The 21,728-nt window shown below is 38.8% G+C and overlaps 4 protein-coding genes across 7 annotated transcripts in view; 3 read left to right on the forward strand and 1 right to left on the reverse strand.

The window, feature by feature from the left end:
- LOC136236809 (signal transducer and activator of transcription 5B-like) lies at positions 1 to 20,883 on the reverse strand. The gene is made up of 32 exons (XM_066027042.1): positions 20,745 to 20,883; positions 18,289 to 18,411; positions 17,515 to 17,609; positions 17,322 to 17,381; positions 16,838 to 16,915; positions 16,680 to 16,781; positions 16,566 to 16,630; positions 15,498 to 15,565; positions 15,000 to 15,068; positions 14,861 to 14,947; positions 13,981 to 14,152; positions 13,474 to 13,595; positions 12,303 to 12,323; positions 12,117 to 12,272; positions 8,910 to 9,016; positions 8,789 to 8,857; positions 8,661 to 8,726; positions 8,565 to 8,606; positions 8,391 to 8,430; positions 8,286 to 8,339; positions 8,110 to 8,235; positions 7,162 to 7,254; positions 6,962 to 7,109; positions 6,847 to 6,911; positions 1,404 to 1,498; positions 1,229 to 1,353; positions 940 to 1,018; positions 800 to 882; positions 663 to 741; positions 511 to 601; positions 406 to 456; positions 1 to 349 (listed from the first exon to the last, which is right to left on the reverse strand). Exons 8-32 carry the CDS (start codon positions 15,540 to 15,542, stop codon positions 206 to 208), a joined length of 2,229 nt encoding a protein of 742 aa, XP_065883114.1. The 5' UTR covers positions 15,543 to 15,565; positions 16,566 to 16,630; positions 16,680 to 16,781; positions 16,838 to 16,915; positions 17,322 to 17,381; positions 17,515 to 17,609; positions 18,289 to 18,411; positions 20,745 to 20,883; the 3' UTR covers positions 1 to 205.
- The window catches only part of LOC136268605 (tripartite motif-containing protein 2-like), a 168,841-nt gene that overhangs the window by 82,280 nt on the left and 64,833 nt on the right, over positions 1 to 21,728 (forward strand). The gene's annotated exons all lie outside the window — the stretch shown is intronic.
- The window catches only part of LOC136268604 (E3 ubiquitin-protein ligase TRIM71-like), a 59,772-nt gene that overhangs the window by 29,096 nt on the left and 8,948 nt on the right, over positions 1 to 21,728 (forward strand). The window lies entirely within an intron of this gene.
- LOC136236811 (MKI67 FHA domain-interacting nucleolar phosphoprotein-like) overlaps positions 15,856 to 21,728 on the forward strand; it is a 12,143-nt gene continuing 6,270 nt past the window's right edge. The window contains exons 1-2 of the mRNA XM_066027043.1: positions 15,856 to 15,899; positions 19,409 to 19,547. Of these exons, the coding sequence (XP_065883115.1) occupies positions 15,856 to 15,899; positions 19,409 to 19,547 (183 nt within the window). The remainder of the gene's footprint in view (positions 15,900 to 19,408; positions 19,548 to 21,728) is intronic.

The following is a 21,728-nucleotide window of genomic DNA, read 5'->3' on the forward strand; positions in this document are numbered from 1 at the left end:
TCAATATGGATAGTTATATATCACAAAACGTTTCAATTAGTAACAAAAAATAACCTATTACTATACAACAAGTACATGTGTTTGTGTGTGTGTAGAAAAGTGCTAGACTATAATTGTACAACAATGAACTGTCATTACAAAATATTGCCAAATTAGAAATTGGCTGTGGTTGGCAAAATTGCATGCTATGTGTGATGTGTGTGTGTTATGATGAAAAGCTCCCCGTGGGTGGAATATCGGCGATAGCAATATCTCCAAACTCGTCGATGAAATTCTGATGGGGTGTTGGCAACTGTCCCATGTGATGATTTGGTGCAGGAGATCCATATGATGATGCAAGGTCAGATGTCTGCAGAAACAAAAGTAGGTGTGGCTAGTGATCATGACAAGTTGTATGGTGCTTACTTCAGGCATGAATGGTGAGTTCATCATACTACCATGATATGATGAACTATCCTGTAAAAGTAAATAAACATTCAACATGATTCATATATTGAGTGTATGTCATACTATTCTTGGACTGACACCTCCACGAGGCATAGGGCTCGGCTGTAGAGGACTCATAATTGAAGATGCTGGACTATTAGGATTGGTGAATGATCTACAAAAATTATGGGCGTGGCTCAGTACTGATTACATATGATCAGGTACGCATGGCTTACTGTGAGCCTGCTAAACTTGGGATAACCACTCGTAGGTCATGTTTAAGGTAGCCTTGAGCTGTGAACTCTTGTTCCTCTTCTGTAGAAACAAAGGTGTTAACAATAAGCAAATGTGCACACTTAAAAGAACCACTAACCTTGTACGGTGTAATAGGCTCCAAACGCTTCATCTTTTTGAATGTTAGGGTAGAGTAGGAACAAGTGGTTGAGATCACGGACTCTGGAGTAGAGGGAGCAGGCTGGCTAACTACAGTATTGTAGCACAGAGCTAACACACCTGTCAGCAAATGATCTCATTCCTTGTAGGTGGCTGCGGTTCCACGGGGCTAGATCATACACCTGTTTCTCTATGTTGCCTAGAGAATAGGAAAGGAGCATGTGTCCATGTCTCCTACATCTTTATGTGTGTGCATGTACATGTGTATCATGTATTGTTTACACACACAGAAATTCACATACACACAGCAGGCGGATGCACACATGCATGTACACACATACGCATACAGACAGATACATGCACACGTACACACACAGAGAGGCACATGTGCGCACACACACAGACTTACTCTTCACCCACACAATACTGACACCACCAGGTTCAGACTCAGTGAAACGTACAATGAAGGTACCAGGTTGACACCGCAACAACATTTCATGAGCTTCTCGCTTGTCCAGGAAACCCAATATCAAACTGTGTGGGTGTGGTTGACTTACAAAGCACTACAGCCAATGGTAGCTTACTTGGCATTCCACTCCCTGCGAAGACATGTCTTGATGAGCTCACTGGTCTTGTAAAACCATTCCCAGAAAGTGAATCCTCGGCTTTGCAAGTGCTCCTGGAATAGAAATTAAGACACATAAACATCAGTTCAAAATTGCAAAGCCTTTTAATTAACATTAAACTATTGAGGAATGCACATTTACACAAAACAGGCTTATATGGTAGCTTGCCCGCCATTATAACTTAAAATCAGATGTTTATCTAAGGGAAGCACTGTAACAACAGTGCCACATTCCATGTTTTATCCACCATCTTAATTAAGGTTGGAGTCATGTGAGCTGTTTATGACATTATTTGCCATTGAATGGCAAGTCAGCCAACAGGTGAATGGGATCAACTGGCAATGAGTTATGGATCATTTTCTAAAGGATTTAAAAATTACCATGATGTGTTTTGGTCCTTGTACTTTCGTTGTAGGGTATCATTTAAACCGTTATTACATCACGAGTAAACTACATAACCATAGGATTACAAACACTTTGAAATTTACAATGCTTTCATTGTTTTGTTTACAACATGCGTATATAATTTCATTAGTAGTACGTGAAGTGAAGTAAAGATGATGAGCACATGTAGCAGTACAATCAAAATTGAGACAGTCATTAGCAGTGTTGGGAAAGTCACTTTGTCAATTAAATATATTACATATTACTCTTTACTTTTGGGCAATGTAATAAGTTGCAGTTACATATTACTCCAAATGAAAAGTAGTTTATATCACATTAAGTTACTTTTGCTCTGACCATACATCTTTCCTTTACACCTTGCATGTTAGTTACTGAGCTAGCATATAGTAAACACTCCTGTAAATATAGCTACTGGCTTCTTGCACCTCTGTAGAGATGCTCATTATTTTTACCACTTCAGCCATACCTAAACATTGCTGGCAAATCACGTGACCAGTTGTCTGAGGTGTGAACTAATATGGATAATTTTATTATAGGGGATCAGGATACTAGCTACTAAGCTGTTGAGTAACACTAATTGGTTAGTAATGGACCTACTAATATAATGAACAATGGGTTCCTTGAAAGTTATATTATTAGACTATGAATAGTAGTGCGTTATATTACTTGAAATCACAAAATGTAATAACTATTATGTAACGCACGTTATTCCCAACACTGGTCATTAGGGAATATCATGTTATCTATATGATCGATTAGCCATGGCCGTTATTAAAGAAAGTCAAGCTGTTGGCCATGTACAGAGAAAGATCTCATCTATTTGTTTGATATTTCTTTTATAAGATGTCAAGTTACTGGTAGTAGATAGTATTCATCCGAACTACCACAAGGCGGCTTACATATTTCGTGCAAGTTGACATTTGCCTGTTCAGATCAAGAACTCTTGAAGACCAAAGATTTGATTAGAATCCAACAAGGAAAATGTACCAGGGGTAAGCTGTCCTTTGAATTCATCATAAATAGCCAGTGCTGGATGGTTTGGTGCAAGTTTCCTTTTTCTTTGAACATATGGAACAATAATGTTATTTATGTACTCCTTCATCTTGTCTTCATTACTCCAATGGTTGGGGAGTAAATGTGACATCCCAATTGTCTGGGAACACAAACCTTGGCAAGTTGGCTGTTGTCTTGCCCTGCAAATCAACTATACTGGTAAAAATTCACCAGCCAGCAAAGCACAAAATAATACTGTTATTTGGTGTTTATCATTATCATTGGGGTCAGCAAATTCAACCCTCTTCGACTCTATAGTCCATTGTGAACAGGGACAATGTTGATCCCAGTGTGGTCCCAGTTAAACACAAGGTCACTGGAATCTATCATTTTCACCACAACCTATATATCTAAAAGATACTGCTCTTTGAGTTCATCAAAATGTGATGGATCTATTTTTGCAGTGGTGGTGACTTTTCACTTTACATAATTCATCTGATCAAGCAAAGATGTAGTCCAATGTCTTGTGAGCTTAATTGGTTCTCTGTTATCGTGGGAAAGCTTTTTACTGTAATGCTTTAAAACACCTTCTCCAGCAGCCAAAACCGCTGTAGTGGTAACAGCTCCTTTAGCATGCATGTAACTCTGAACTTGCTTGTCAAGCTTGCCTCCAAGTAGCAGTGGTCTTCCTCATTTCTTGCTAGGTAAACTGGTAAAAACAATCTCTCCTGTACTTCCCTTCTTTTTGGCACTCCTTTAATATATTTAGACTTCTAGGTACCAAGTGTACTATCCTTTATCTTCACACAAAATTCTTCGCTATATCGATTTATAGCCGTATGGTTCCCATGTTGAACGGAAAATTTTGCGACCTGGGCTGCCTGTGTAGATGTAAACCTACTATATCGTCCTCGGCAAAGCTTCTCGCTGTTCTGTGCTTCAGTAACCTTCGCCACGCTTTTGTTCACCTCCCTGATTACTGATGATGGCATTTCTTTCAACAAAGACCCATTAGGATCTGGTGGTTTACTGAGATATAGGTGTAAAGAAGTGATGCAAAGCCATGACACACCAAATGTTTCTCACTTTTCCTTGAACACCTCAGACTGCACAAGGTTTCTCGTGAAGTTGAAATCGACTGTGGTATTTAGTTTATATTTGAATAGTTAAATTTTCATAGAAGCTGTGTTCTTTGAAATAATTCAAAAATTAAACTCTTTTGAGTAAACAACCCGTTATACAGTATATCTTGAGGTCCTTAGTAGTCAATGGTCACCAAAATTGTAGTGATTTTGTTGTTAAATTGTTAAATGCTGTCTCTCTCCAGGGGGGTTTCAGGAAACCCTACTGAAACTGTCAGTAGCAAGAAAAGCGTGTTGTTGTTGATTTAATTTGTTGGCAAGCACAATATCAGCACAAGTGTATCAATCTACATCATTACAGTGATAATCTGTGGGGGCACAGCCTCCCTTCCCAAACAACTCCCCAAAACAATTATTGTGGCTAAAGATCGAGATACTTTAATAGAGCAGTCTATGAAATACTCTAATAGAACAGTCACCATATGCAACACTCTACATTTGCTTAGTGTGAAAACTTACATCTGCAGCAGTATTTCATGGGTACACTTAGCTTGCTAGGAATCTCAGGACCTCACTAGTGACCTTCACTAGTTTGTTTTTACTGTGTTTAGCACTCAGGCTACTGGCATTTAAAAATCTGCAAAATAAAATCTTCTGGGAGCTTGCATCCCCAGACCCTACATCCTGATTCTATTTTCCAGTGGAAATCCCCTTTGAAGAATTCTAGGCGTGCCCCTGCTCTCTCACATAATTCAGGGAATACTGTATAAGCAAAGAATTTGATGGGGAATTAAATTTGGCAGTTTACAAATTTTCACTGGAATCGTCAAATTTAAATCTGTCGCTGGCTTAGGGGATCAATAACACAGAGATATCCAAGGGAAGATCAGTCAACTTATCTGACTTATTCTGAAGAAGATCTAACCAACATCTGGAAGCTATACTACTGAGCATGATACCACAGCTGTAGCCAGACATTTCTCCGAAACATTCAGATTTTTTTTGTGCCAAAGGTATCTGCAGGTCTCTAGTCTGGCAGCACCCAACCCTTCACATAGGCATTATATTATACAAAGGGTTGGGTACCACCAGACTAGGTATTCTCCTATTATTGATGCATCCCAGATAGCTACATTTGTACTCATGGTAGCCTTGGCCTTGAATTGCAGTTATAATACTCAAAGCTATTGCTGGAAATTGTCACAACTATCACTTAGGCTTTCATGATGCCATCACTGAAATTCTCAAATGCGGTGCATGCTACATGATTACCACGGGCCCTTGTGAACAAGCGGAACCGTTAAATGTAAATAGACATATTGTTCCATGCCAAATAACTTTCCCATCAAATTTTCTGCTTATAGTACTGTATGTTAGGGATCATGTAGATTTGGAATTTCTGGCCAAAAATATCAACCAAAAACCAGCTTCAGAATACCATCCTGGTGCCTTGCCAGTATTGGTTATGTATAACCAAGCCCAAAAGTGTCTTCAGTACAATCCTAAATGCCTCCATTAGATTGTCATGAAATTTTTTTTTTAATTATTCAATGGAATTTTGACTAACTGCCTGCCTGCCTGCCTGATGCCTTCAGGCAAGCGTAACTCAATAACGGCTAAGGCTACAGGCTTGATTTTTTCACTGTTCGACATCGCTTCGTCCAGAGACATGCCTTTTGGCATACCGCAGTACGTACATGTACGCATCATGGACTTACCTTTATTTCCTATTTATTTTGTCAATTTAACAATGAAGTAGGGATCTATGCAATAAAAAGTAGTGAAACAAGAGATGAATGGTGGAATTACAGCATAGCTTGGTGGGAAAGTCCCTATTTTGGCAAAGAACATTATAGCTAATGTGCCAAAGTAGGGACTTTCCCACCAAACTATGCTGTAACACCATCATTATATTTCATGAGATTCGCTGCATGTAACACTGGCATTTCTTTCTTTCTGCACAATTTACAGGTTAGATGGATTAATATTATCAAAGCGGTTATATTTACAGGGGCCCATAATGTAGGATTTTTTTGCTATATTTATGGCATTCCTAAGTGTGCATGTGCAAGCATCTCGTGACATATTTTATTACATTTGCTATTTTAAAAAAAGACTTTAAAAAAATCGTGATACAAAAAGGTATAAGAAACGAAGAAAAAAAGGTGTAATGTGACGAGGCTCGAACCCACACACCCAGGTATGGAATATCCACCATCTACCACCGTACCACCGGTACTTGCTGGCTACTCCTCTTGTTTTTGTACTATTTAAATGTTACAAACTACATAGTCTAATCCATACCAGTGAAGAAGAAACCAAAGCTGAACCCGACCCTAACCCTAACCTTACGTTTGCCTGTTAAACACAATGATGACTTTCACTGTCTGTATGAAGGTAAGTTTTTGGGTGAGGTCGAGGCGAGCTAGGGTGACGCTCGCTTCACTTGCTCCAACACTAGCTTGCCTCGAACTCACCCAAAAACTTACCTTCATACAACTAGTGTGTTTGATACTTGAGTTATACAACAAATGACCGGCTAAATAAATATATGCACCGTGACCAACTGAGTCATGAGATGCTTGCACATGCACACTTAGGAATGCCATAAATATAGCAAAAAAAATCCTACGTTACGGGCCCGTAAATATAGCCACTTCGTAATATTATTGCGCAAAGGTGGTTTTATGTCGCGTAAGATGCCTCTAGGATGATTTTTAAAGTAAGCAATTTAGGCGGCACGAGTCACTTTCAGAGCAATCCCTACTTAAACAGTACTACCATACTGTTTGATAGCACACCTGCATAGCTAATCTACGCATACATATAGTTCCAATCAAATAGTAACGGTACCTTAACTGCCACCTTAACTGACATGCATGCACATGCACAATATAATATACCTTCACACACGTACACACCTTAAACACAATTTGCTTGGTCACCATAAACTGGCTAGTATCACGATCATTGTTGGCAGCAGTGGCTATACACACAACACTAACACACAACAGCACATGTTACATATTGACCTACGATTCTGTATGCTCATTAGTCTCCGAGCAAGATAGTCTGAATTTTTCTGCGATAGTCCTTTCCCCGTCTGCTGGCTGAAGTATCGATTAAGAGAGTCAGCAAATGTTGGCCATGCAACACTGTCCGGTACAGAAAATGGTTCCCTGTCCTGTTATAACACGATAAAATTCTGGTGTGCATTATATGGAATTAATACTCACAGGGTCAGCAAATGAGTTGTCCCAGAAAATGGTGGCCTCTGCTGCTGGTTGCTGACTGCCATGTACCACAACAACCACAGGTAGGGAAAGACACTGCAGAAAATGAAAGTAACATGTGTGAACACTTTTAGATATTTAGAGGTAGCAATTAAAGCTACTTTCCTAGTTTTGGGTTTACTACTAAAGAGTTTATCCCCTTGGCAATTTGCTTGTAGGATTATAACTTTTGTTCAAAGCAACTGTAATAGACAGTTCTTACTCTATTAAGTATGCACCATGTAGCATTATTTTGAGGTGCACAACACACATATCAGCCCCAGCTGACTGCTGTCCATACACTTGACCATGTGGAGGTCATCTGGTGACATTAGTCAAAACTTCTTGGCCTCAAAAGCACCCACTGACAAATTGTATACATGAAAAACTAGCTTAGCTGCTGCATATTACTCCACTTTACAGCAGTTTATGTTCTTTTTGCAGGTTTTTGTTCATCAACTGATCTTTAAGTCAGACCAATAAGCTGTTCAAAGCCACATTCCTTTAAGCAGCTGGTAAGCTACGTAGATTTTAAAGCAACAGTGAGCATGAAGCATATTTGTACTACAATTTAACTACATAGGGTCTAGAATGAACGTAATGAATGTGGACTAAGGTCACAAGACAACCTTTACATAATCAAGCACATGGGTGGCTGAAGACGAGATGACATATCATTGTGCTTACATCACTGACCGTTTACATCACCGACCGTATCATAGCATTAACAAGGCAAGGGTTATACTTGGTAAAAAAATTTACAGTTCAATAGAAAGGTATCCTAAGTAACAAAAATCTGTAGAAACTTTTCAAAACTCCTTCCAAGACAGATTCTTAAAACTTTTACTTGTCAAACAATGGAATTAAAAGTCATGGTATTTGAAATGTTCATACCAAAACACATATCAGTACCTTCACTGATACATCCAGTTCACCGTTGACACTGAAGTTAGACTGGAATAGCAAAGCAAACTTTTCTTCTGTCACAGTCTGGTCCGTTCCTTTTCTGTCTGTCGCTCGTTTTACTCTCTTCAGTTGCTGTAGAAATTGAGCTCAACCACATCGCTAAAAGGAGCCACTCCCCTTACCATGAAGTTGAACTTGCAGCAAACATTGTGACTTGTTTGTTGATACTCCATGTTCTAATTATAGAGATGAAAACTTTTACTATATTTTGGGATGCAAAAACTAACCTTTTTGCAGTTCAAAATTTCTCCAACATTGTCATTTGTACTAAAGTATAATAATATATAATGAAATGACACACTAGTCTTGTCCCCAGCCGCCCACACACTTGATCACACGAAGGTTGACCTTCACATGATCGAGCACATGAGCAGCTGGGGACGAGACTAAATGCTACTTACGGTGCCAAGGGATCGTGGAAAATTGCTTTTGCTTGCTTTTCGCTACATTAATAAAGATAAACCATGCAAACACAGAAATAACAAAAGTAATCTCACTTTATAATACTGACTGAAACCTCAGGAGTGCTCATGTGTATATTGAGTTTGTTACCTACCAATAACCTGAAACAAGATTGAGAGATGACAAACCACATCCCCACCCCTACCTACATGTGATAACATACCGAACTTCAGCAGTAAACCTGTTATTTGTTTTCATCACTTGTGGTGGCTGCTTCTCCACAATGAAGCACCTGTTGTCATGGGAACAAGATTGAATAGTGTGGTGCTCCATTCAAAACTCACTCAGTGATTAATTTGTTGAGTAGTTCATTAACAGTTTTCATCAAATTGTTGTAAGGTCCAGGTTGTTGTGCATCACTGATTAACAGGTGAGATCGAAGCGTCTCATACTGTAAGAGAACAACAGTGTTAGTGTGTAAGTATACAAAGTGTGTGCATAGTAGTAGAAACATTTTATATGAACATGTGTTTGTAATGTGTGTAGTGTTTGTCTGTTGCCCGTTGGCCCATGCTGCCAACCTCCTTGCAGTGTGACTGCAGTGTGCACAGAGTAGTATGTAGTGATGTTCATGTCTCACATAAAGGATGAGGAATTTTGGGTGCCCCCACCTTCACCTGTAAGCCTCCTGTACAGGTGCTAGTCCTGTCCCAGGATGACTTGCCTGCATAGACAATGCACAAGTACCTTAACATGATAGCAGATTTTTGTACTAAATATGTATACAATGTGTTTGTATGCATGTACACATGCTTGTGTTGTGTGTGGCTGGATGTACTGTATTACAAACAGCCACTGTCAAAAATAGGATACCATATTTTTCTTGTTTCCAAGCAAACTATATCCTGATAATGATAACAAAGCCAAAGTTGTAGTGACAACTTCATGCAAGTTCTTTTGTAATCCAACGGTGTTTTCCCTCCAAAAAGGTTATTACTAAAAATTAAATACAATATCCCCACCATATAGCAATGGCATTTATGACTACTTATTGCAACATAGTGTGGGTGATAGGGGGATGAACTGTCAAAAGAAAACCAGAAAACTGTCATGCATGGTGTATATCAGCATTCAAGCATGCAGGTTGACAAGTCTTTGTAGAATATGTGGGCTATGTGTGAGTAGGGATAAATATGTTAAAAGTTCCCTATACAGTATCCTCCAAGCTAATGACTACACTTTATTATATTGGTATATCAGATCGGTATCAGTGTTTAAACTCAGTATATTGGACTATCGGATCGATTTAACATTTCTCTATTGGTACACCTCTATGTGTGAGCGTTTGTTACAGCTGGTGAACTACTTCCCCTGATGACACCAGGCCACCACCAGGTCCCCATAGGTACACTGGAGCAATTTCTTGCTCAAGGAAACAACAACAGCAACTGGGCATTGCAACTTGAAAACCTTTTGATTACTGGGATCGGTGCTCTAGCTCCTCGGCTTTGCAGCCCATCCAGCTAGCCTTCAATGAAGACATGGCATTAACTGAGGAAACTGTCCTTACCTTGCTTAGTGGTGTTAAGGTTGTTGTGGAACCTCAGGATCTGCTGCCTCTCTTGGACAGTAATGCAGATTACTAGTCCTGCCCCAGGAGGATCTGCCTGCACAAGACTCGAATGCCTGAGTGGTGCACAGGCACCCCAGTGCTGGGCAGCAATAGTTGTGTTTTGCACAGCTGCTGGAGGCTTTGCTTTTGTGTGTGTACATGTGCGTGCTTGCATGCATGCATCAAGGATCTCAGTATTAATCGATTAGTCATCAATTACTAGATTGATTAATCTATATGTAGTACACATCATGCATACAGCATCAGCTACACTTAATACTGTACACAGCGTAGTAGTGGTAGTCTACACACCACTCAGCATAATGTTATAGTAGGTAAAATGGGAGTTGAGTGAATGGCAACAGTTGATAGGTAGTTAAGTTACAATTAGTAGTTTAGCTGGCAACACTAGCAATCGTTATCAGTAGTCACTAGTTATCAGTAGTCACTAGCTATCAGTAGTCACTAGTTATCAGTAGTCACTAGCTATCAGTAGTCACTAGTTATCAGTAGTCACTAGTCATCAGTAGTCACTAGTTATCAGTAGTCACTAGTTATCAGTAGTCACTAGCTATCAGTAGTCACTAGTTATCAGTAGTCACTAGCTATCAGTAGTCACTAGTTATCAGTAGTCACTAGTCATCAGTAGTCACTAGTTATCAGTAGTCACTAGTTATCAGTAGTCACTAGTTATCAGTAGTCACTAGCTATCAGTAGTCACTAGCTATCAGTAGTCACTAGCTATCAGTAGTCACTAGTTATCAGTAGTCACTAACTATCAGTAGTCACTAGTTATCAGTAGTCACTAGTTATCAGTAGTCACTAGCTATCAGTAGTCACTAGTTATCAGTAGTCACTAGCTATCAGTAGTCACTAGCTATCAGTAGTCACTAGTTATCAGTAGTCACTAGTTATCAGTAGTCACTAGTTATCAGTAGTCACTAGCTATCAGTAGTCACTAGTTATCAGTAGTCACTAGTTATCAGTAGTCACTAGTTATCAGTAGTCACTAGTTATCAGTAGTCACTAGTTATCAGTAGTCACTAGTTATCAGTAGTCACTAGCTATCAGTAGTCACTAGCTATCAGTAGTCACTAGTTATCAGTAGTCACTAGTTATCAGTAGTCACTAGTTATCAGTAGTCACTAGCTATCAGTAGTCACTAGTTATCAGTAGTCACTAGTTATCAGTAGTCACTAGTTATCAGTAGTCACTAGCTATCAGTAGTCACTAGTTATCAGTAGTCACTAGTTATCAGTAGTCACTAGCTATCAGTAGTCACTAGTTATCAGTAGTCACTAGTTATCAGTAGTCACTAGTTATCAGTAGTCACTAGTTATCAGTAGTCACTAGCTATCAGTAGTCACTAGTTATCAGTAGTCACTAGTTATCAGTAGTCACTAGTTATCAGTAGTCACTAGTTATCAGTAGTCACTAGTTATCAGTAGTCACTAGTTATCAGTAGTCACTAGTTATCAGTAGTCACTAGTTATCAGTAGTCACTAGCTATCAGTAGTCACTAGTTATCAGTAGTCACTAGTTATCAGTAGTCACTAGCTATCAGCACTTACAGGCTGCAATATGGTGTGTTTGAGAGCTTAGGATCTGTCATGGATGTAGTTAATAAATGGTGAGCCAACCCTTAGTGATCTTACTATTGAAAATTGTTCCCTTCAAGTTGCTCAGTTTTTATTGATGACATGTGTGTACTACATGATTGATCGATTACAAAAATTATTTATTATATTTTCATTGATTAATCATGAATGCATGCACAAGGGCGTGTGTGTGTGTGTGTGTGTGTGTGTGTGTGTGTGTGTGTGTGTGTGTGTGTGTGTGTGTGTGTGTGTGTGTGTGTGTGTGTGTGTGTGTGTGTGTGTGTGTGTGCGTGTGCACTTGCAACATGTTCATGCAAACATACAAACATGCGTTCATCTACCTGTCTAATTTGTATCCGATTTCTCCATAACAATTCTGCCAGCTGCTCACACCACTGCTGAAGCTGGTCCAGTTCTTTCTTGTTTGGCATTTCTTCTTGTCCACATAACCGCTGAGTTCTCTTCCAGTTGGCCAGCTCCTGATCCAGAACAAGACCCTATACTATTGCTATATCTTGCAGACACTTAAAGTAGTTCTTTTCTAGCTCCTGAAAACAGATTTAAAATGTCTTTAGTGATCAAATATTCATCTCAACTGCACAGCACAGGTTGCACTTAACAAAAAATGTAAATAACTACACAGGTAGTCTCTTAAAAATTTGTGGGAAAAACCAGATGTCCTCCATTAGTGCTAAATGAATAGCTAACAAGTTAATTAATTAGCTAGTCGATTAGAGTTTTTTTTTACAAAATTGATGAAATGTTATCCCATTTCCTGAGTAACACACACACTATGCAGTGTACCATATAGTAAGGCCACCAAACTATCCGGTATTATTTAGGTACATGATTGACATGGTCGCTATGTTGGGGTGGTCTTATTAATAAGGTATGTTCACTAAATTCAGGACCTATTTGAGGTGGCTGCTTCACCATCTGTTTTAAAGGTAACCTAAGGAATTTGAAAAATTCACTAATAACCTATATCACTATGGTGATAGTGTTGGAATGCACCATTTAGAGTATATATGACACATGATCCATTAAGTGTCTGTCCTACCCTGTAGTGGTATCACAGGCAGACAAGTTGATTGGATGCCATGTCATATGGCTTTGTCAACAGTGTGTGTACGTGTATGTATGTGTGTGCGCGTGACACATTGCTCCAGTCTACCCAACTTATAATTAGGGACCTGACCATGTCTGATTTGACATTGCACTACACTCATGCACATGAGTATTAGCAATTAATAACTGGGGAAGCAGCCCACCCAGCTGTAACATCAATGGGTACCTGTATTAACTGGGGAAGCAGATGCCAAGTCATGTCTCACATATTGGGTGAAGGTTCAGGTGGGACTGTAGCACCCACCTCACCTGTGAGATACAGTACAGCCTCCTGCGGGTTACTAACTAGTCCAGGATTTGCCTGCACCAACTCATGGCACCTGAGTAGTGCCCAGATGTTCCATGCTTGTTCACTGTGTAGGCGTGACCATGCCAGCACAGTAGTGCCAAAGGCTTTGCTTTGCTTTGTGTGTGTGTGTGTGTGTGTGTGTGTGTGTGTGTGTGTGTGTGTGTGTGTGTGTGTGTGTGCGTGTGTGTGTGTGCACACATGTGTGACAACAGATGTCCACATACTCTAGTAAAATACACAAACACCACCAAGAATGTTATTTATATGGTTCACCCACTTACTTGTCTAAAGTGGTGCATCTCTTCAACTTCTCTCGCTAAGTGGGCCTCCATTTTCTCTCTCCTTTTCCTTAACTCTTCTACTTGTTCTACACTGTGCTGGCCCTGGCCTTGTGTTAAGTTCCCTATAAGACATGAAACAGTAAATTAGGTCACACCACAATTTAAGCATGATCTGATGGCTAGAGTACCAATTACAGAGGGGAATTACAGATAGCCACACATGACTTGGTGAATCCCACTCAAACCGAGGGCCTGAAGCAAGTCTTCCTGGTAAACTTATATCACTGTTACATGTAAATTGGGATGGATGCTTATATCCTTTGCATGTTAGAATCATTCCATGTAATAGTATTAGGAACCACTTCATGATACTCATTTGCATACAACACTTGTATCATTAGTAAGATGTCTCCAAGTACACTTATCTACTTCATTTACAAACAATACAAATAGCTTCCAACTATCACTTAGACAAGAAAAAATAAATAATCGACTACAGAGACTTACCTTGGAGTTTTATTACTTCTTGGTACTGAATGACAAATTGTTCCTGTCTGGTGTGAAGTGAGTGGCATTCTTCTTGTGTGTTCTGTGTCTGCCTCATTATCATCTCCAGGCCTCGTTGGATGGCACTGCCATTGCCAAGTACTTGTACACCCATTGGGCTTGCAGCTAGTGTCTGTACATATAACCATGAGCCCCAGTAACTGCAGTAATGACAGCATAATACACACTAGTCTGGCGCTGCCGACCCTATTTAAAATAGGGTCTGGTCTGCCTACCGGGGATTTCAGTTCCGTTTAAAAACAGGTGTTTTGCGTGATGGTGTAATCACGTTGTTTTGAACCGGTTGATGTCATCACGCAAACAGTATAATTTTCAAACGGAACTGAAATTCCCGGTAGCATTCAGGACTTGTGTTTAGGAATGCGTAATTACACTGCGGCTCGCGTTAACAAACATATCAAACAGCGAAGAATTCAATCACAACAGTGATGTTTTAAGGGTTTCAATCAGTTAATTTCTATGGACGGTTGATGTTTAGGCTGTGGAGACGATATTTCTACTTTCCGAAGGAAGGCGTCAATTACAGACGAATGGTAAATGGAAAATCGTCCCTTGGTTTATTCACCCTGACACAAAAAGAACTCACGCAACTTTCGTTTTGTGACTTTCGCCCCAGTATTTACTCATGTCGTGCGGCCAAAATGCATTTAATTGGCAATACTGCGATTTGATTGGACGCACCAGTTTTTGGTAACGGTGGCACGAGTCCTTGATTCTAGACAGACCAGACCCTATTTTCGGGGTGCTTGTATAGGCGCCTAAATAAGGTTGGCGGCACCAGACTAAATACACACAACATGTGTAATTTTACAAAACTTACGTTAATGTTTTCATGCTGTTTAACCAACTCACTTTCTTTCAGCAGACAGTTCTGAATAATACGCACCAGTTCTAGTGGACGATTTTGCTGTGTAGACAACAAATTGTCCACTGCATCTGTAGCCATGACAACAGCTTACCGTGATGTGAGTGCGAAGGCCTTCCAACTGAGTCCTAATAATGAATGCTTCATTTCCACTGATTGTGAGCTAAAGAGAAACCTTTATTTAAGTATGCAATATAAGACATAATTGTATACTAAATACTGGGGGGACAGATGCACACATGCACACACAGAATGCAAGATGAATCTTGACAAAAATAATCACCACCAATACTGCAAAAATAATTTCAGAAACAAAACAAAATAAAAATCACCCAATTATTTATAGTACATCATATATTCTGCTTCACTGCACTGTAAAAGAATGCTTTGAACTCAACAAGTCAGAAAATTCTGGAAATTGTATGACGTACACAATTTGGTGATACAAATCGTACATAACACAATAACTCGCATCCTGGAGTGCCCACAACTATAATACTCAAAGCTATTGCTGGAGCTGTCTTAACTATCACTTAGGCTTTCATGATGTCATCACTGAAATTCTCAAATGTGGTGTGTGCTGTATGATTACCACAGGCCCTTGAATTTGAATAGACACATTGCTCCATTTTCCCATCAAATTTTCTGCTTTTATCGTACCTAAGAACAAATCAACATGCACTTATGCTCCCACAGCATGAAGAATATTTTCCACTATTATAACATGGTTTTGAAATATTGTTTATAAACAAACATGAAGTGATTCTGTTTTGATAAATAATGATTCTTATCAGCCTCTGTAAGTCTGTGACTGTAACTAGCACTAGACAATCCACGAAACAGAAACAAAGCAGCTCTACTGCTAAATATCTACATATAATACCTTGATTATACAAGACAACAATTGTTAACTATTCAGTGACTGGCATTCAAAAATTAGACTTACTGCGATGACTGGTTGTGAAAAACACCAGCTCAAAGCAAACATACCAAAGTGGGTGATATATTGAAAAATTATTGATACCATTATAATATTTTCCAACATCATATCTAATTTCAATATTACGGTTTACTGATTTTGATATTTATGGAATATTCTATAACTATTGATATACAAGCTACATTTCAGCCTTTTAGTGTGTAATTGCACAATCGTGCTAGAAATAAAGGTCAGTTCTGTGCCTATTTACCAGTTTCCTAGGCTTGCTGCTAGTGCTATATGCAATGGTTTTAGTGTTTAAAGCACATTAAATAATATCATCTGCTCATGCAATCAATACGCCCACACAATTACTAAAACATTGAAATTTCAATGTTTTACTGACTATCGAAATCCAGATATTGCACACCACTAGAACACTCCCTCAATGCACAAGTTACATGAGTCACCAATATACAGGGTATGGTGTTCCACAATGAGTTCTAATCTACAAGAGCTATATAGGTAGTGAAACAATCCATAAAAATTGACAGTACCTTTGTGACTATGCTAGCTTATGGCACGCATACATAGTCAATCTACCCTTCCATATATAGTCATAAGGTTTCCTTAATAATGCTCCACTGTACTCAAGTACATACCCACACAGTACAGACATGCATACACATGCACAGTATATTCCATAACACGGACACACACACGCACGAAAACAGTGTATACCTTAAATACAATCTGTTTGGTCACTATAAACTGACTAGCATCATGATCATTGTTGGCAGCAGTGGCTGTACACACAACGCTACACACAATATCACATGTTATATTTTGACTTACGGTTCTGTATTCCTCCCCGTCTGATGGCTGAAATATCGATTTAAGAGAGTCAGCAAATATTGGCCATGCAACCCTGTCCAGTACAGCAAATGGTTCCCTGTCCTGTTATAACACAATAAAATGCTGGTGTGCATTATAATGGATTAATAAATGCTCACAGGGTAAACAAATTAGTTGTCCCAGAAAATGGTGGCCTCACTGCCGTATACTACGACAACCACAGGAAGGGAAAGACACTGCAGAAAATGAAACACAAGTCAATATATGTGAACACTTATAGAATTGTAGTAGCTAGTTATTTTCTTGACTTTGGCTTACTACTAAAAAGTTTACCACCTTGACATTTAATAATATTTTGCACTAATGTAATTTGCTTTTCTTTCATTGCAAAATAAAAAATTGTAAAATTCTTACATGATTTTTTAGCTATAGAAATTTTCAGGCATTAAAACTGTGTGGCTTACTGCCTTTAACTGATACTCTAGCTACTGGCTAGACAAAGACACAATAAGAATTAAAACATGGCTAAATCTATTTTACCATGGCATGTGCATGCACACACACGCGCGTGTGCATACATACATGCACACACACACATGTTCACACTCATGCATGCATGCATGTACACACACACACACTTACTCTTCTCAGACAGACTCTTCAGGTCTTCACCAATACAATACTGACACCGCCAGGTTCAGACTGAAACATAAAATGAAGGAAACAGTTGACACTGCAACAACATTTCATGAGCTTCCTGCTTGTCCAGGAAGCCCAATATCAAACTGTGTAGGTGTGGTTGATTTGCTAAGCACTACAGCCAATGGTAGCTTACTTGGCATTCCACTCCCTGCAAAGATATGTCTTGATGAGTTCACTAGTCTTGTAAAACCATTCCCAGAATGTGAAGCCTCGGCTTTGCAAGTGCTCCTGGAATAATAATTAAGGCACATAAAAATTACTTTAATTAACCCTTAAAGCCACATTAAACTTTTGAGGAATATGTGTTTACCTAATATGATAACTTGGCCTGTCTATATAACTCCATTAGCCCAAAACCAGATGTTTATCTAAGGGAAGCACTGTAACAAACAGAGGGTAAATTACTTGTTATGAAATGATGACTAGTTTTATTGCAATACCACATTCCACACTTCATCCACCATCTTAAGTAAGGTTAGAGTCATGTGAGCTGTATATGGCCTTACTTGCCATTGATGAATGGCAAGTCAGCCAACGAGTGAATGGGATCAACTGGCAATGAGTTATGGATCATTTTGTAAAGGGTTTGCATGCTTACAAACTGACAGTACCATGGTATGTTTTGGTCCTTGTACTTTCATTGTAGGGTAAATCCCTACGTAACATTTAATTCCTTATTACATCACAAGGAAACTGACATTGATTACATAATTCAAAAATTACAGTGTTTTGTTTTCAACCTTGTCTAGCAACTGATATATCGACCTATGTGGCATTAAGGTAACCTTCTTTGTTGTCATGCCACTGTAACATGTGTGCTAGCTACATTAATAACACTACTTAGTGACCGCCTTAAGAAGGTCTCAAACATAACCAAGGTGTACTTCATGTGGCTACTACTGTATACCCAGAAATCTTCGATGCATATCTATTTCACTGTTATGTACTTTGTCAGGATTTTCACGTTTTAAACTTCATGGATGTCTCTTAGCCCAGGACTTCTTTGCATTTAAATTTCACGCCATTGGATCTGGAAAGAAAAAACCATCATGAAATATGTGCAATAACAAAAGATTATAATCATGTGAGTCAACATGTGGCCACAAACAGAACTACACATGGAAACATTGTGGGAATGGCAAGGAAGATAAAAAATAAGGAAAACAAAAGGTAGACAAAACAAAACAGACAAAAGAAGCAAAAACAAAATGAAATTATAAACTACAATATTAAGTACTTCATCATTGATCCACTTTACAATCCCTTGCCAGAAGCTGAAATACTGGCAGAGGCAGCATCATTGATAAATGACTTCAATATGCTCAGCTCAGGGTGAACAAAATATACTAAATTTAGCAGATTTTTGACCCAGCACTGTTATCTTAACCGTTTCATAGTAATTGGCGACATTAAGGTGGTCAAATTTAGCCAGCAACTGCACCATACTTTACACAAGCTATGCATGGATGTCACTTCAATTACCACATGATTACAAATTTACAATGACCTGCATAGGTAAATAACATGTTGATGATACACTGAAGACTGTGTAACTGAAATAATGAAAATGCTCTCCATCATAATCTGTTTAGTGCTGCAACCCAGAAGACTTACCAAATGCACAAACACAGCACACAAGTCAACAACTTTATACAATTACTAAAAAGGTACCAATTTATTTTTTTACATTTTTCACTTGCAGTAATCCATAGAAAAAGTGGCAGATAAATATGCCACTCATGCAAACTGCCCATAAACTTAGGTTCTTGGGCAGTTCAGGACTCGATGTTTTACTTGACATTGCCCTGGGACAGTGTTGTCGAATTTCACAAGATGTTGTGAATGGTGTGCATAAATTAAAACTGTCTCAGACCACTCCTCCTCCTCCCCCCCATCCCTCCACACACACACACACAAACACACGCACGCACGCACACACACACAAAAGAAAAATGCGGTCTGGCTACACGACACTATAATCTCACATGGCGTCACATACATACATTTATATTTTGCTAACTTCACAGGTTTAAAGGAGTAAATTATGCTGGTCACATGATTTCACATCTCTCAAGGTTTTGTGAACAAGAATTGAAAGGATATTTCTCACAATTTGGTACTGACTTGGGATGTGTCCCATTTCTAAAGTGGTTTCCAGATTTAGTAGTAAGTTATAGGTGAAGGATTTTATGGATATACTATGAACTATCTTTAAGGTTGGTTCCCATATTATGAATTTATGGCTAGTCAGGTATTGATAAATATAGTTATCCAAATACAGTGCACGGAACCCCATTAACAGGCACTCCCTGTGATGGACACCTCCTAATTACGGACCCTATAATATGGTCCCTAATGCACTCTCAATGCCCACAGTACAATAGACACCTCTTTAGGCCAGGAAAAGTAGATTGCTAGTTTCTCATCAGCCACTTCCCAATTTTACTGGTGGGTGGTCATTAATAATGAAGGAAGTACCCAAAATTATACTTTATGCTTACACTTTACCACCTTTCTGAAGCAGGAAGAAATGTTTTCCATAGTTGAAAATGATCGGTTAGTCTGTCCAAACATTTTATTATTAAAGCACGTGATCAATTATAGCAGTAATAAATTTAGATGCAGCTAGGGTGGAAGATATGAGAAACTTTGCCTGGCCTTATAAACAGCTAACAGACAACCTATATGAATACCCCTGCAGTGGCGGATCTAGGATTTTTAAAAGGGGGTTTCTGAAATTTCGTATAGCTAAATAAGGCATCTGATAACAATTCTCCGGAAAATTTTGAGATTTTAGAAGCTCTGAGATCGGATTTTAGGCTATTTTTTGTTAGCAATTACAATAAATTCAATACTTTAAACTGTAAATAATTACTAAATACTATAGCTAACTATAGGGCAAATATGGTGACTACAAGCTGTGGCTTTGATTGCTCTATTAGAGTAGTTCCTTGACTGCTCTATTAGAGTATCTCGATCGTTTTTAATGCAGTGGGAGATGAAAAATGAAGTGTTGCTGATGGTTTAATAGCTATAAATGGTGTTAGTTAAGTGCAACTGCATGCATGCTACTGGTATATAGTTGTTTGCTATGACAAATTGTCAATACAACAATGTTTATGTAATGAGAATGCCACTAAGCTAACTTTAAAAGGGGTTTCTGTCGAAACCCCAGAAACCCATCTGGATCCGCCACTGCCCTGCCATACTTGGATCTGGATTTTAACTGTTTAAGACAGCTGTATGGCTGATACAGGGAGTACAACTGCACAACTACACAATAATAGACACAATACATTGTAAAATTGTATGACAGCAGCTGTGTATGATTGTTCATACATATAGTAAGCTTACATGATTTACCTCTCTAAGTAACGGTTCCGTGTTGCAGTTCCTTAAAGTCAACCCTCCTTACTACTTAAGATAATCAAGTAGACAGCACACGGTGAACCTCGCGGTGAACACAAGATCCGCACCAATTTAATTAGAATACTCATGTGCCTAAAAAATCCATAGAAAAAGTATTTCAAATCATCCATGTGGTAGAGGCGAGTATAGAGGACTGTTCGGGAACATTTACAAAGAGTTTCAAGCTGAGATTATAAATGAAATAGGTATGTGAAGAATCAGCTGTGTATACTGTAGTAGCTGGCTAACTAACTAGCCAGTTGCTGTGTAAGCCATACATGTGTCTTGGTATTGGTTGTGACTGGTTAGCTACTCTTAAACCTCAACCTCCCTCCAAAGGACACCTCCATATAAAGGACATGTACAAGGAGGCATGGTCCCCAAGTGTCTGTTATTTAGAGAACCAAATTCTCCAACTGAAATGAATTTAGCTTCATTAGTCTTTAAATTTCAAGTTACTGAGTCTACATTGTTATCAATACCAGCTACGTGGTAGTGGAGAAAGAAGTGGAACATAAAAGGAGGACAAAGGTAAGTGCACCATAGCTGCTGCTAATAGAACATTCATAGTGGAACACAATTTTAAAGTCACCATATGAAGAAGTTTGCGGACATTTGCTATACTTTTGTCGATGGCAAAAATGCCAGCTGGAACAGGCATGTCCAATACATTTTGATTGAAAAACCATTAAAATTTTTAATTAATTATTGTGTACCGCTTACCTCAAGTCTGTTTAGCAACTTTCCAAATTTGATACGTGTAGAGCAACTCTCTGCGTGTACAATGATACCAAAAGAAGTCCAATTCACGGAAATTTAGGTGCGTCGAAATGGCCTAAACCGACTGGGTGTAGCAAATTTCCCTATACATTTTGTATTGGGTGTTTCAGGGGCATGCAACAAAAGGCGTAATAACCTGCGACACGTGATAAATACCTC

This window comes from Dysidea avara, chromosome 10, assembly GCF_963678975.1.
Source record: "Dysidea avara chromosome 10, odDysAvar1.4, whole genome shotgun sequence".
NCBI classification, from domain to species: Eukaryota; Metazoa; Porifera; class Demospongiae; order Dictyoceratida; family Dysideidae; genus Dysidea; species Dysidea avara.